Source organism: Argentina silus, assembly GCF_951799395.1.
Source record: "Argentina silus genome assembly, chromosome: 14".
In the NCBI taxonomy this organism is placed as follows: Eukaryota; Metazoa; Chordata; class Actinopteri; order Argentiniformes; family Argentinidae; genus Argentina; species Argentina silus.
In genome coordinates this window covers 13,107,789-13,124,907 of record NC_139668.1, presented here as the reverse complement: position 1 = coordinate 13,124,907, position 17,119 = coordinate 13,107,789, and the positions used below count along the sequence as shown (strand labels likewise).

At 46.6% G+C, this 17,119-nt stretch overlaps 1 protein-coding gene across 2 annotated transcripts in view; it reads right to left on the bottom strand.

Moving 5' to 3' along the window:
* The window catches only part of msi2b (musashi RNA-binding protein 2b), a 177,872-nt gene that overhangs the window by 18,029 nt on the left and 142,724 nt on the right, over positions 1-17,119 (bottom strand). For both annotated transcript variants that reach the window (XM_083685289.1, XM_083685290.1), the window contains exon 11: positions 7,249-7,311. In XM_083685289.1, coding sequence (XP_083541415.1) covers positions 7,249-7,311 — 63 coding nt within the window. The remainder of the gene's footprint in view (positions 1-7,248; positions 7,312-17,119) is intronic.

Below are 17,119 nucleotides of genomic sequence, written 5' to 3'. Positions count from 1 at the left end.
GCTGAATTAAACATCAACATTTGAGACATCAAAGTTGCCACCGTAATGGCAGGGCTTCTGATGTTTCTCCTGCATCTTATGTTCTCTGTCCATAATGTTGGAGAACAGGATGCACTCTCTAATGCTGTGGTGAATGACAGAGGAAGAGGGGGATTTGCTCCATCTACGCCTCCCGTGTGTGCGTGTTCATGTGTGCGTAAAATTTTCAAAAGTACAAATCACAAAACCTGTGAAAACCGAACACAACCGTTGAGAGACAACCCACTAAGCTCCATCTCACAAGCATTGCTAACGAGACGCACAGTAGCACTATTTCCAGAAGGGTGTTGATTTGCATCATCAGACCTTCGTCCCCTTGGTCCTCCAGCGTGGCAACGTAGCAAACACAAGACAAGACTCCGCCTGTTGCTGGCATGGCCGAACAGATGTGGCAAGGAGGGGGCTGTGGGACGTGGTCCTTTGGGCCGTTACACAGAACTAGCGCTTTGCAAAAAGCATCCAAGGGCTACAGAAATACAATATAAACAAACGAATGAATAAGTAAATAGTCTGGCTGTTAGGAAACATATTGAGGCGATTTGTCGCCACAGGTTTTGTGGGTGCGGAGTTGTGGGGCCTTTCGGTGTCAGCGGTTGTTGGTAATGTGAATGTTAATCATGTTGAAATGTAAGTATTCAAATGCAGTTTGACTAGAATGTAAATTCGGAGCAAAACATTGTTTGAGCCACGTGGGGAATACATCTGGTGTAAATACAAATAGCCGCTTACAGTACATACATTATACTGTTCTAAAGCATGTTGGCAGCTGGGGCTTTCATCACTGTCATCAGCAACATCATGGCTGCTAGGCTCGATCATAACATGCTGAATGAACAGTACTGACAGTCAATGGGCCTCCATTTGCTTTGCTTCCACTAAAGAGCGCTGTGCAGCACAACATATTTAGTGGCTATGGCCACTCAGTTGGTACTTTCATTCAGCAAAATTTCTGTTAGTATAGAGGCGGAATATGAGATGAAGATATCAACGGTCCTCATCAGTCAGGCTCTCACCATTGTCTCACGTCAGGTAGCGTGACTCTGCGCTGATCGAGGCTCCGATAATTCTTTATATTTTTTTCATCACATACAATCACCATAGTTACAGTTGTAGGCAACACATTTAACTTAAGTGTCTATGATATCATAATCTAACCACACAGCAAGCCTAGAGTGGGCGCCAAATTCAACCTGAGAGTCTTCAAGCGCTGTAGAACGGTCTACTTCCATATGTTTTGTGGAGGATGTACTGGTGGTATGAGGGATTATCTCTGACAACTGCTGTGTCCGTTATGATCAAATAAGTGTCTATTTTCAGCTATTGGTAATTGTTGAACATGAAATTGATAATTGTCTGCCTAAATTATTTTGTTGGTCGTAGCAGATTAGACACCAAATTACCAAAACAGTCTTTGCACATGGTTTTAGTGTTGTGCAGCACTCTTTAGTGGAAGCAAATTGGGGCCCAATATGGTTTCGATTTTTTTAAATTATTTTGCTATATTTACAGAACTAAAACAAATGTTACGGGAAAGTTACACAATGCTATTTGCATACAAGACTGCATGAGTCAATATTTGGATTCTGAAATAATTGGATCATCTGAAGTGGTCAAGTGTTTTTTATTGTTTTGAAATTGGGATGAGATCAGTGGGAAATCAACGGTGTGCCTTCGCTGTCATTGCCAATGAGGAGCCCAAACCCGCTGTCTCTTTAACTTTCAGCCGTTTATGATCGTACCCAAAACAGCCCTGTCTGTCAGCCTAAATGTGTCTAATGGAGGGGAAAATACTTAACACCTGTCCTGTCAGCAAGATTACTCACACAATGTGTTTGTTGATGTAAGCAAAAAATAACTGTTGGCATTTAAAAAGCCCTTACATAAAAATTGTAGTGGAGGAGCTGAGGACAAGCAGCCTGGAGGTCCAGTGCCAACCTTGGAAATAACATTTCACACATCCACCTGCCCGGGGCAAATCTGTCACACACAGTGAATCTATCTGAAGGGACTCGTGTGTGTGTGTGTGTGTGTGTGTGTGTGTGTGTGTGTGTGTGTGTGTGTATGTGTATGTGTATGTGTATGTGTATGTGTATGTGTGTGTGTGTGTGTGTGTGTGTGTGTGTGTGTGTGTGTGTGTGTGTGTGTGTGTGTGTGTGTGTGTTGTTCTCAAACCTGTCTTGTTTGCTCATACACACTGACCTTGCAATTACATAGCCACAGACAGATGCACGCACGCACCTTTTCAAAACCACCATCTAGGTATGCCGTCTACTCTCAAACACACTTATGGTGACAAATCTCTTAAGCAAAAGCTGTCTGTACACTTGTCAAATGTGATTCAAAGTTTACTTTTGAATTTCAGAACATTTGCAATTAGCTCCATTTCCAGCAACGTTATTTGAACAAAATGAGGTGCTCTTTCTGTTCTGCCTGGAGTGGCTTTCAAACCCAATCTCAAACCGTCTTTTCTAGCTGAATAGGTGACTAATTAACAAAAGACAACTTTTTTCTTTTCAGACGGCGAAGGCAGTTCATAAATAATCTATAGATAATGGCTCCTCATTTTGTGCTCAGATAGGCTGGGATAATGATAATATAATAGATGATACATCCTGAACTTCCACAGAGTAGGCATACTACCGTCACCACACACACACATCTCACTTAATCATTCAACACATGCACCTGTGCACGCACGCTCGCACATATCTGCATTTTATCTCGGCGCACACACACACACACACACACTGTATCAGAACTTGATCTCTGCAGGCTTTTTGGTTGAGAGAGCCGTTGGTTTAGCTGACCCTGGTCAGGCGGTCGACTGCGCTTCCATCTCCCAGGCTCCAGTTGACTCCATGGGAGTTCAGTCAACTACTAGCGAAACTTTATTTTCACTTCAACAATTTTCTACTCGTGATGTACAGAATTGCCCTGCTTAAAATGTATGTAAATTTAAATAAATAAATAAAAAATACATTGAGGCTGATCTGCTTGGCCTACTGCAACTTTCCGCCTCCCTGATTGCAGAGTCATTGACATATATTTTTAATCTGACTATTATCTCGGGTGCTACCCACAAGGTTTGGAAAGCAGTCCATGTGCTCCCTCTTCATAAAGATGTAAGATCCATAAGCCTGCATTTCGACATGTGGGTGTGATGAACGTGTGCGCAGGCTTATTCACATGTAATTGCGCAATTGATCATGCAAATAGCTGTTAGTGTATTTTTGTCTGTGTGTGCGACCTATTACTGTTGAAATGGGTAAGCCCTTCATAAGTGTAAGGTCAGTTACTAATCACCATGATGAGGGTAAGTGCTCCTGGAACTTGGAATGAAGGATCTGTTTAGGGAGGTTTGTACATGTTGTTCTGTTAATACTAAGTATTAACACTTCCCTTTAGATGTTTCTGTCTCCCCTAGTGGTTATTTGAAAACCTGTTACTCTCTTAAGTCATGTGACCCTGTGACCTGAGCTGTCATGTGACCTTTATCTTCTGGAAATGCATGTTGTTTTCTAAGAAGAGCCTCATTCATGGTTGTCTGCAACTACTTGTTCTAATCAAGTTCAACCTTCGTGTTATGCCTTTGGTTGCATTGTCGGTATGTAACAAATTCATTGACTACTTACCTGAATTTATAGATGGTTTTTTTTGGAACTTTGTTACATTTCATGATTATATTTGTACAAATTGTTGTCATAATGGAAGATGCTAGTTTAGCTTGTAACTATTGGTTTTCATGGTGATTATGTAAACTTACCTTGTATTTCTTCATGTGAGGCCATACTAGCATTATATAATAATACATTGAGCATTTTTGGTTATGTTAGCTAACAGGGGACACTTTATTTCAATGTTAATACAACATAGATTTAGCTATTGTAGCTATTTCTTTGTTAGATCAATCCTCCATGGTGATGTATGGCAAGGCAATGTGTGGATGTGAAACCATATCATTGATTATTGTTTCTCTTCCTCAGTTTCACCCTTTCTAATTCAATAAACCAATAATGTCAGACCGACATTCTGTCTCCAGACTCCTGATGAGGGGAGGTGTTTAGCTGCCTGTCTAGCTATACTCAGCTATGTATAATGAGGACAGAACACATCTGGTTAGTGTATTCATGTAAACTGTTGTATTGTATACTTTATTTTATTTATTTGTACTTTGATCTATGTAAATCAGGGCCCTGCTGTAAATGAGAATCTGGTCTCAGTCAACTTTCCCTGAATAAATATATATATTTTTTTTTTAAATACCCACATCTACAGTACACACAACCACTCAACCCCCCCCCCCCCCATCATACTCTGTCAAGAAAATAAACACCGGGAGAATAGAAGTGGACAGGAGCTCACAAACATGGACCGCTTGTGAGCAGAGCAGGGTGGAATCCAGCACACACATATGCTGTATCTATCTTCATCATGAGGACAGGCAGATGTCGGGAGAGCTACGTGGTTCGTTTCCAGACCCTCTGGATGGGATGGCCTACTTTGAGTAAACAGTAGAGTCAATCACTGGCTGTCCACCACTGTCCGTCAACTGTGGGTAATAGAGATTGGTGGAGCTGCTTACAATGCCAGGGTCCAGATTCACTTCACATGGGAGGGAGAGGGAAGAGTGGACATGCTTATTAGGGGTGTGCCGGAGTCGTCATACTCGTATTCGTATCCGTTTAGAGGACTTGATTGTCGTATCCGGATGATACTTGTGCTCGGACAACCGGGGGTGCGATTTAAATGCTTTAAATGATGCAGCTGCCCATTGTGTTCAAGACGAGCTGTGCCAGTCAGTTAGAACCTAGTGAACGCCTGTCACGCCTTAGAAATTCCTGTTATTTGCATGCATGGTACGCGTGCATGGTTCATATATGAACTAAATCAAAGATCAATAGTTTTAATTTATTATTGTACAATATTACCACAGTTTCAGAAGTTATACACTTTTAGCTGAGGTAAACAAAGACTGCTACGGCTGCAGGTCGTCCGCTGGCTTCTTTCGAACTGTCTGTCTGAGGTAAGTGAGACGGCGCAGGGGACGAAGGAGGAAGGCACAGCGTACAGTTCAATCCAATCTGATCCAATCATGGCAGCAGGCATATCGCACTCATCTCTCATTGGTTTACAGACAGCTTAACTGGCCGATAGTGTACTCATTTTGAGAAAGGAATCCTCTCCGATTACTGATAATATCTGAAATGAAAATTATCGGATGATACTCATATCCGTAAAATGCCCAAAACAGTAACAATAATTATTTATTTTTTCGAGTACTTGGCACACCCCTTATGCTTACCAATCTGCCTGTCTGTCTGTCTGCATTCGTGTTTGTTTGCCTGTCTTTCTGTCTGTCTGTCTATCCATCTGCATGCATGCCTGTTTGCAAAGGAGTTTGCCATCTTGTCAGTTGCCTTTCTGTCTGTCTGCCTCAAGACATGTAAGGGCTGTTCAGTCAAAAGGACCTCTCTCTACCTAATAGTTTTCTCTGCCACTGTTCCTTCATTGTAGAGTAGACATTTACTTTACTGAAGGAGCTTTGAGGGGCCTCAGCTGAGGTGTGTGTGTCTGTGTGTGTGCATGTCTTTCCCTCAGACCAGCTGTCACCTATACCTTCACTTTGAGTCTACTTTGCACAAACCATATTTGAAGTATAATGTGTATAACAAAAGGACCCTGCTATGACTGAACAACTTCTGGGGGTTGGGGGTAGAGGTGTAGCAGTTTGTATCAGTATCGTTTCCTGTCTGGAGGATTTCAGGAGGCAGAGAAAGAAACACAGCTATGGGGGGGGGGTCATATGCTAAATACGCTCTCTTTCTAAATACCAGAGGTTGTGGAACAGGGGTATCGAGAGAGAGAGGCTCCCCTTTTCTACTGACTTCTACCATCTTGACATTTCTAGTTCTCCCTCTCCGTGGAGAGACGACCCCCTCACGGATAATCAATACTATAGACCTAGAGTACTGGGATGGCTTACAGTACACACATGATCCCCTCTTTGCTAGGCTGTACAGCTGTAGCCATGATGAGAGTGTGAGCCTGAAAGCTCTGGTTCTGCCCTAGAGATCTCCATGGGTCAGCGGTGAGAGAGGAGGCTGTTTCCGTACCGTAGGTGAGCAGAGGTTGATAGGGTGGGAATTGGAAAGGGGGTCTGCTTGAGCACACGCCATATAGGGAAGACTCAGTAAGTGAAGCACACAGCAAGTGAGGATGGTGTGTCCAGTACTCTTATGTAAGTACTGGACACAGTACTCTTATGTAATTACATACTGTATGAATCTATGTATATGTGTATGTGTCAACCTCTTTTTGCTAGCAAGCATCCAATGAGCCTCCAACCCTAACTGTCAGAGCGCAGCCCTGCATCACCACGGCTACCCGAGGCCAGGCTTTCTGACAGCCAATTAGGCGGGCCGATCATTTCCCTGCCGAGTCAAAATGCCGCCCGTCAATTTTGGCCTCAGCGCTGGTTTTTCTCCCTATGTTCATTTAGCCATGTATGGCTGTGTCTGTGGACAAAGTCCAAGTGATTGATTAAGCTATCTGACTGCTGAATCAATGGCCTGGGATGGAGCAAAGTCAAAGAGGAAGCCAATTTAAGTAAGACTCAAGGAATCTGGACGCTTGCTTCGTTAGGAGCGAGAGGGCTGAATTAAGGGTCTCACTTGACGCTCAACCCGTTTCAAGTAAACGCGTCGATGTCAATGGGAGACGAGCAGGGAAGTTATGCTATAAAAACTCATGTTAGGATCCGGCTCGAAAAATTTGGCATACTGAGTGCACAAGCATACATGAGTCTTACAACAGACATTGCAATAACATCACCTACAGCAGCGCTGGCGTTTTCTATCTCTATCAACATAGAGCTGGCAGGTACAGTAGCTCTCGGCGAAAGCAACTAAAGACTGCTAACCTACACTACCCTTCTACTCTGGTCTATTCAGGTTAGAGCCAGGAGAGAACAGAGGGGGGAGCATTTGTCTTCCCTCTCTCCTCTCTTGCCTATGTAGTGTGGCGTGTGAGTGTGTACTGTATGTGTGTGTGTGTGTGTGTGTGTGTGTGTGTGAGAGAGGAGAGAGACGGTTGGCTAATGAAAAACAGCACGGAGAGAGCGGCAGCCACACAGAATACCGACAGAGCGTTTACCTGCCCCTGCGTTCTGCGGGTATGCCATGTAGCAGCCTCTTCCACGGGCCCCCCTACCTGAGCCGCGTGCCGCTGCTACTGCCGCCGCCGCCACCGGTCCATACGCTGTCGCTGGGAAGCCTGGGGGGGGGGGAGAGGGAGACATGACATAAGTGTGGGTTTGGGTGTGTGTGTGTGCGTGTCTGTGGTTCTATAAGCAAATTGTGGAGCATTTTGCATCAAACTGTTTGTTTTTCTAGCAACAAGACAGCCAAAGACAAGAGAGGCAACGAGAAGGCAGTCTCTGTGGGGTGTGTGTGTGTGTGTGTGTATGTGTGTGAGTGTGAGTGAGTGAGTGAACCTTTGCACTGGCAAGCTGTATAGGGGACAAAAAACAAGACGACAAGATCCCCTGGAAGAGGAAGGGTTAACATGGAAACATGGCCAACATCAGCAGCACCATGAAGGCTGATATGGAAATTGCAACAAGCTCACACACTTTGTAGGCCACTTAAGTCACTTATCTTTGTAGGCCACTTAAGTCACTTATCTTGCCCGGCTCTGAGCGTTCGGCTCGGCCCGCGGATGGGAAGGGAAGAAACAGGAGGAGGGAAAGAGAAAGTCGTAAAAGCCGGGAGAGCGAATCAGCAGCAGTTGTCGGCCGCCGAGGGTTTATGCTTTGGAACTCAATCAATCAGGGGGATAATTTGGTCTCCAGGCAGCGTGAACGGCTGTTCCAGCCCCGGTGGGCAGCGGGGGGCCTAGGGAACAGGGGAGGGGTGATTTGTGGGGGAGATGCTGGACAGGCTTGGCCGAGACGGCGTCATCATGGACAACACTGTTTTTATCTGCTCTTTATGATGATATGATGGGATGGGGCATCTGGGATTAATTGCTTAAATCCAAAGTGCATTTTGGTTTCCAGTGTGGAGGAGTAGGACACAGGTAGAGGGTGGGGTTGGATATGTAGCCAGAGTAATACAGTGTGTGTGTGTGTGTGTGTGTGTGTGTGTGTGTGTGTGTGTGTGTGTGTGTGTGTGTGTGTGTGTGTGTGTGTGTGTGCTATATGTATAGTAAGATATACGTGGAGAAGCAATTGACCTCCACTTTTGCTTTGTCGCATGTGTGAGATTACATTTGTTTACTACAGTATAACAACTGTGCATTGTTCACAATATTGATAATACTGATTGTCTGTTTGAGGCATTTTTCTGCTCTTTGTTCTCTCTCCTCCTGTCAATTATCTCTTAACTTGCCGAGCAACTGGAGCTTTAAAACATTTTTACACAAATCATCACACATGCTTCTTGAAACAATACATACTGTGGAACAGTACACACACTGATTGAGGATACAATGGCCTTATTGTATTCTTCTTTATGGTACTTAGATGTGAAACATATTCACACAAAAGGAAATGATCTGCAGTATAGCTAATTAGCTACTGGATAGGCCTTGATAAGCAATTGCAATTAGTGAAAAGATTTACTGTAGCCTTTGTGAATAAAGTGTTTCAGGGGGAAGTTGTTGAAAAAGCTGTGCATGAAAACGCCTGAAATAAGATGGTGGGTGGGTGGGTGTGTGGTGGGTGCGTGCGTGTGTGCGTGCGCAAGTGAACACAGGCCAGTCCAGTTCCACATGCATACACTCGATATACTCGCGACGAGGGCCCAGCTACTTTGACTAAATCTGCAGTGTTTCAAACGTCATTGTTAAATAGCACCACCATAGAGGGGGACCAATGAAAGGCACAGGGCAAGCGAGGACGACTCCGTCAGACGGTCGTTATTATGATATAAATATAATTATAGAGGATTTCGCTCTCTAATTAATACACACGTCTTTGGCTGCGGAGCGGAGGGCTATTCATGATGGAGGGCCAACGCACAATAGAGCAGTGACACTGGCAGATGGTTCTGTTCAGATAGGAGGGATGGCTTCATGTAATTAGCCCAGTCTCTTGCAGGGTTATCAAACAAAGACAGTCCCCATCCTGTTCTATTAGAGGGCCTTTTAATAACCTCTTATTTGGTGCTAATATATAATCAACACATTGGACTTTGGGACAAGATTAGGAACAAGTCTGAACAAAGAGCGGAGTTAGTGGGTAATATTGAGAAGAGGGGAGATGATATTACAGTCGGCTGCCCACAGGAGTTAGGAGAATTTTCCGTCAAAAACAGATGGAGCCTTTTTTGTTTTTCGACGGGGTTCGTATGGAGACAACGGACTGCCATCAATAATTCCGTCTGTCCGTTTTTTTTTCTGTCCCTCAAAAGTTGAATATGCGTAAACCGTTTGTCGCACATTTAATCTGTCCCTGGTGGCTGAGTCACAATCAAGAGACCTGTGTGGTGCTGAACTCTATGCCCTTCTCTCCCAGAAGTAGGCACCCGCTCACACTCACCAACACTGGTTTAAAAGCGTATTTTCCTTACCAATCCATGAGGGGGGGGGGGGGGGGGGGCGGGTGCAGGTGCACACTTCTGGAGAAGAAAATTAGAATTCAGCACAGGAGGGAAAAATAAGAAGTGGGGGAAAAAAAGAAAAGAAGAGGGGAGAGAGCGGACGTAAATGATGCGTGGAAGAGAGAAAGGCGCACGGGAGAGGAAAGAGGAAAAACAGGGAGCTTGAGGAGGTAAGTGGGCCTGAATGCCATCATGTCCAGAGGGGCCGTGTTCAGGGATCATGGGGGTTAAGACACACACATACATACACACACACACACACACACACACACACACACACACACAGTGTTTTACAAAATTAGGTGGTGTCCCCACCTGCGGGCACAGACACTGGGCTGGGGCTCGGAGGTCAGGGTAGCGACGGAGATGTGCTGAGAGAGACAGAGAGAGAGAGCCACTGGGTGGGAGATGAGGCAATGATACACACAGATACACCCTTCACCTCTCTCTGTCTCTCCCTCTCCCTCTCCAGCTTTTCTCTCTCTCTCTTTCTTTCTCTCTCTCTCTCCTCCTCTCCCTCTCTGTCCCCCCTTTCTCAATTAAATTCAATCAAATTCAAGTGGCTTTAATGGGATGAGAGGGGAATGCAATTGTACACTGGTTGTCCCTCTAACGTTTCATTCCCTGTTGCCCTCTCTGGTTTTGCTTTTGGGAGCTGTCCGTTTCCCGTTCAGCCCACTGTAGCGAGGCCTCGATGCCCTAAAGTAGGGAACGGACAGGCAAAGTTGTTGAGAGAGATGAAGCGGGGGGATTATCTGAGGTTAATGAATAGATCTGGGTGGCTTCATTGTTTTGTATTCACAGACAGAGATGCTGCAGCCCAGGAGAGCCTCTGCAGCATTAAATCAATTTCATGGGCCTTTTATTACAGGAGAGATAAAGCCAATATTTAGGCTTTTGGTTTCTGCAGGGTGCAGGGGGGGTTCTAGATCGCCATGTTTGCCCCATGTGTATGTGTGTGTCTGTTGGGGTTGGGGGGGGAGAGGACACATCTGCTCAGAGTTGAAGCCCTGAGGACGAGAGGCAAGACTGCGACTTCCTCAGTTTCTTGCTTCTTTACTTCCCTTATTTGTAAGAGGAGACATTTTTCTTGGTCACCTCTCTAATTATCTTAACCGCTCCCCCCCCCCCCCCCACACACACACACACTTTCATTCTCTATATAACTTCCCCGACTCCTCATTCTATTTGTCTTCCTTTCCCCTCTCTTTCCTGTACCTTTCTCCTCTTTCTATGTCTTTATCCCCCTCTCCCTCCCTCTCTCCCTCCCTTTCTGTGTACAGCAAACAGAGGGATTTTTCAGGCTCCTGCCGTCCAAATGAGAATGAATGACACAGCGCTGCGCGGCAGAGACCTCCGGCACATTGCTCATTGAGTCTTGTGCACACAGGAAGTCAGAGCTCATTCTTTTTGACAAATATAAAAACCAAGGCTGTAAGGGGGGGGGACGGCAAGAGAATTGTGATTTACAATCCACTTAAAACTATGACAGCATGGCACTTCTCTGGGACAAGGAGTTCTGGGTATCATCACCATCAGCCTGAGAAATGTCTCAATCCTCGTTAACAGTCTAAGTAACGGCTGTCCGTCTGTCCGGCCGTCTCAGGGCGATAGGACGAGGAATTGGGACACATTGATCGTGGCTGTGGGGGGAGGCTGCAATGTCAAGTGGGCTTTCTAGGGCAGTGTTTCCCCAAGTGGCTGGAAGCCTATTAGTTTTGGGTTGAGGCTTAAGTCTGGGTGTTGGATATGTGCCAGAGTTGTTGTGACGGCGTTACCACTTGGCTATACTCCAGGCCCTATAGGCCAGCAATGTCTTTTGAACCCCTCTCTTCGGCCAGCTTCAGTCAGAGTAGATCGTCCCCCAGAATCTTACAAAAAATTACAGTATCTTAACCGAAATTGCTCCACGTGTTGCTGGGGTCCAACAGATAGACTGCTGCTTTGGTGATCAATAAATCAATCGCATTATCGCGGCAACTAACGATGTGTAGAATGTGCTAGACTACGGCAGGGAGGAGAGGATTTGTCATTTGTGTGTTTTTCCCCGCCTCTAGGTTTCCCTTGATACACACGGCATGATCGTCATTGATGCAGCCTTTTCAGATTTAATAAAAAGCATGAAAAGCTCCATTAAAAAAAAAAGGTTCACTTGTGTCAAATAAAATGAGCGGTAGAAGAGAGCGGGTGAATATAATGAAAAGAGCATAATCTCCAGTGCCATCTTTTCATGGTGTGTGTGGAATGTGAGGTGAGTCATTCCTCGAATGGAGAAGCCCTTGACTGGTGCTGCATGCTCTTTCAAAGAGGCCTGTGTGTGTGTGTGTGTGTGTGTGTGTGTCTGTGTGTGCGTCTGTGTGTGTGTGTGTGTGTGCGTCTGTGTGTGTGTGTCTGTGCCAAAGGCTGCTTCCGTAGGAAACACTGGAGGCACGGAGCATGCGGGGGAAGACCACGAACACTATCCACCACCCCCCCGCCCCCCCCCCCCCACACACACACACACACACACACACACAGACATTGAATAAAGGACAGGGTGACAGAAAAAAAACTCTCAGCTCAATGATATGTGTAACATTGCAGGGTAAAAGTGTGTCCACCGTACATACAAAGGGTGAGAGAGAATGTGTGTTGAGCTCTATAGGGGTGTATGGTTCAATATTACACACTGATAACATCAAAAACAGCACACAGAAATACACTTGGAGGAGATGGAAAGAGAGAGTGGCAAAGGATGCTCTACAGTTATGATTTCCCCACGCTTAATACATCATTTATTGTGTGAGCACCGAGAGGGGGCCGTTCCTACTCAAATGGCTTACTTATCCGAGGCTATTATTAACAGTGGGCCTGTGCTGAAAAGTAAATAGCCTCTGCTGATAAAAACTGCCTTTTAGAGAGCCAGGATTGCAGCACTTGAGTGTGTATTATCTCTCACGCTAACTTATCTCAGTTTCCACAAACGCACCCCCACTGCAATTTGTGATGTTTTGGGATAGATAGGAGAGACACCAGCCACAACAAAGCATCATAGCCGTACACACACACACACACACACACACACACACACACACACACACACACACACACACACACACACACACACACACACACACACAGGGACATATTTCAGACAGCTCTGGCTCCAACCTAATGGTGCATTTCACACAGCTATTTTTGAAGGCATTAAGGCATGGCGGAACCCAATTGGCGTATCAATCCATCCCCTCCTCCACCTCTACAGAGCACTGTCTGTCCACTAGATCAAAACACGGACAGCCTAGTGCTCTCCCATCACACCTGGCCTAGCTTTGAGAGGCTCGACCCTGTGGCTGTCTCTCCCCAGGTGTGTGCTACGGTACATCACAAGGCCTTTGAAACTAATGGAGAGATAGGTTGAAATGCAGGCATGGAGAGGCAGGCTGTGGACTGCTGACCTGGTGAAACAACAGGCCTGGGGGAGGGAGAGGGAGAGAGAGAGAGAGAGAGAGAGAGAGAGAGAGAGAGAGAAAGCAGGACAGCCTCCTAACTAAAGCACTCAGCATCAGAAGTAGCCACTGGAGCCCTGGCCATGTCGCATACTTTACATTTAAAAAGCACAGCCTCTTAGAATACATCACTTACTAGTCAACTGTCGACAGTATTTACTTCTTGATCAGTGCACTTTGACAGGCACGTGTGCCACCATCTCAAAGCAGTTAAAATGCAACGTTTGTTTTCGGAAAAAAATAGGCTACCATACAGTAGATCAGGATTTAGGACATGTTGACGAACAAACGGCTACTTTGTTACAGTTCACGATTGTTAATGAAGGCACTTTATCCAAAATGTCCAAAATCCATCCATCCGTATATCCCCCAATATCCAGAGGTCTTCACAGCTCTCTGGGAAACAATGACCTCACTGAGGGCCCCGGTGGGAGAGACCCAGTGGTCCACACAGCCTCTGCGGTATGGAGCACATTTGAAATGGAGATGACTGGGCGAGGTCTCGGTCCATGGTCTCCTGGTCCCTACATCTGAAGCCTTGCCTCATTGACTTGGTATCCGGAACACCCCCAACCCCCCATACACTCCACCCAGGCCCATGCCTCAGAGGTGACAAGCAGGGTGTGACATGCAATTAGAGAGCTCACTGCCGACACAGGGCGGCGGGATGACACCTGGGGTGTATTGGGGTGATGACGGACCTCGTCCCCCAGCGCTCAGAGGCGTTCCAGCGAGCTGCCTTCACAATGAGGGCAATTACCAGCTAGCAGGGCGAGACATGGGAGATACAGCAGGGCTCTGTGTGACGATTAAGACATGGGGCTGAGGCTGCGTCCCTCTCTCCCTCTCCATTCAACTCTCCTTCTTTCTCTCTCTCTCCTCCCACATCTCTTGTTCCTTCTCTTCCTCCACTTTTCCATCTCGCTCTCTATCTTTGGGGCTTCTGATCCAATGCAACATAGCTCAACTTGCCCTTGGTGGAGAACACAGCGTGAACTATGTGTGTGTGTGTGTGTGTGCCTGCAGAGAAGGAAGGTGGGAAGGTCACTCAGACAAGGCCATCCAATGGACACAAAGGCCTCGATATGATCTGGCCTCGCATGATAGGACGTAACCTCAAACACGGCTCAAGTCAAGGATGAAAAAGTCACCTTACACACACAGACGGGAGCGAGAGACACGGGTCAAAAACCCGTGGCAGGAGAACAAATTATAAAACTCCTCCTGCACCCTGGGCCAGTGTTTGAGCCAGAATAGAGTTGGCCTGCCATGTGGCTGTTCCCCAATTGCCATGACGGAAATGAGTCCCTTATAGGTCATATTCCTTAGAAGCAGGGCTGTTCACCACTATGCCTGTTCTAAAGTCAGTGTGTGAACCTCATCAGGGGCATGAAGGTAGGTATTTAGGTATTTCCATAGGTGATTGAAGGCAGCATCAATCAGCAGACACACACACACACACCTTAACCTGGAAAATGTTCTCAAAATCACACAAATGTACACTCACCGAGCACTTTCTTAGGAACACCTGTACACCTTCTCATGGTGGAGGTGGTGTAATGGTGTGGGGAATGTTTTCTTGGCACACTTTGGGCCCGTTAATACATCCCTTGTATTGCATCCCTTCATGGCCACAATTTACCCATCTTCTAATGGCTACTTCCAGCGTGATAATGCACTATGTCACAAAGCAAAAGTCGTCTCAAACTGGTTTCATGAACATGACAATGAGTTCAGTGTTCTTCAGTGGCCTTCTCAGTCTCCGGATCTGAATCCAATAGAACACCTTTGGGATGTGGAACGGGAGATTCACATTGTAGAACACTGAACATTGTAGAACGGGAGATTCACAGCTTGAAAGTGCCCCTGGAAAATCTGCAGGAATTGCGTGATGCAATCATGTCATCATGGACCAGAATCTCAAAGGAATGTTTCCAACATCTTATGGAATCAATGCCACGAAGAATTGAGGCTGTTTTGAGAGCAAAGGGAGGCCCTACCTAGTATTAGTATAGTGTTCCTAATAAAGTCCTCGGTGAGTGTGTGTGTGTGTGTATGTATGAATATGTGTGTGAGCCAAGCTCAGCGGCCTTCTATTCCAAGCCTGTGACACATTGATGGCATTTGCCTCTGCACGCCTACTGGGTTAATAGGCAGGCTTTTCAATTAGAGGTGATTTTCACCACAAGGCTGGATGAGGTGGCACAGCTGCCTGGGTGCCTGCTGCTCTCACTCCTCTGAACCCCCCCTCTCTCTCTCCCATCCATCCATCTCTCTATCCTCTTGCTTTGTGTCACACACTCTCTCACTCACCCCATTGCTATTGCTCCCCCCCCCCCCCACCCCCGCCCCCTCATACACTTGTGGCCCAGGACGGAGATCACACTCTCAGAGAGAATCAGAGGGGGCCACACAGCAAGGTGTTGTTTTTGTCTCATTTGTTCTTTTTTCTCACTATGATCTCCCCAAGCACCAGCGCGTTGCTGTCAGAGGGTAAGCTGTGTGTGTGTGTCTGTGTGTAATTGCAGGGTGTGTGTGTGGGGGGGGGGGGAGGGGTGTGTGTGTGTGTGTGTGGGGGGGGGGCTCAGATGCCCCATTCTGTTTGCATAACTGGTTAGGGCCTAATCAAAAGTGAAACATCAATTCTAGGGCCCCCCTTAAAAGAGAGGCAGGTAAGTGGAGGAGGAGGGGAGTGGTGGAAGCGGATGGGGGGGGGGGGGGGGGGGGCTTTATTACCAAGCCCTGGCGCGGAAGTTGGTTCTAAGAGGCTGTGACCTTGGCGCTTCGCTGCCGATGCGCCGCATCCTTCAGCTCTCATCAGAGCCCGCCGCCTCACACGCCAGAAATGGGGTGTGACAAAAACAAGGAGACAATTGGCTCCAGCCAGGCGGAGTGGAGGAGCGACTAGAGACTATGTGATACGGATGTGTGTGTCAGTCTGTAGGGGTGTGTGTGTGTGTCAGTCTGTAGGGGTGTGTGTGTGTCAGTCTGTAGGGGTGTGTGTGTGTGTCAGTCTGTAGGGGTGTGTGTGTCAGTCTGTATGGGTGTGTGTGTGTTAGTCTTTATGGGTGTGTGTGTGTCAGCCTGTAGGGGTGTGTGTGTGTCAGTCTGTTGGGGTGTGTGTGTGTCAGTCTGTTGGGGTGTGTGTGTGTCAGTCTGTAGGGGTGTGTGTGTGTTAGTCTTTATGGGTGTGTGTGTGTCAGCCTGTAGGGGTGTGTGTGTGTGTCAGTCTGTTGGGGTGTGTGTGTGTCAGTCTGTTGGGGTGTGTGTGTGTCAGTCTGTAGAGGGGTGTGTGTCAGTCTGTAGGTGTGTGTGTGTCAGTCTGTGTAAATGTGTTCATACAAAAAAAACAACATGAGCTATGAATACTAGGCAATGGAAAAAACTAGTCTGAAATGTATGAACTACAGGAAGCTCCAGATAAGAAATAGGCCACGGTAAAATGACCTCATAATGATCTGAAAATGGCTGGGTAAAGGAGAGTTGACTGGGTAGAGAGCGCACACACACACACACACACACACACACACACACACACACCTCTCCACCCTGCCCTCCCCATTTGACCTCCTCCAAATTCAGTCTCCTGCCAGGATTACCGGCAGTGCTTCAAAAAAAAATGAGCTCCTCTCCTTTTCAACAGTCCATTTTTAACCTCCCTATCAAGTGAGCTTACGCTAAATCCCTCGACGCTACAAGCAGGAGGGCGGGAAAAAAAAGTAGTTTCACCTTCCATGTCCAAGCACCAAGGTCATCTGGCCGTATCTGAAAATCACAGGGAGAGGAAGAAAAAAAAAAAAGGGCTACATTGTGCCCGGTGCTGAGGCGAGATCATTTTACAGGGAGAGCCAGGGGATTAGAGCAAAGTGCCAAAGTTAACCCCAAGCAATCAGGACCTTCTCTGTCTCTTAACTAGCGCCAACATGCAGAGGGAGGGGCTGGCTAGCTCAGTGCCTGGACTGACGATAGAGCTTTGTGCTGGAGTCCCTGGTT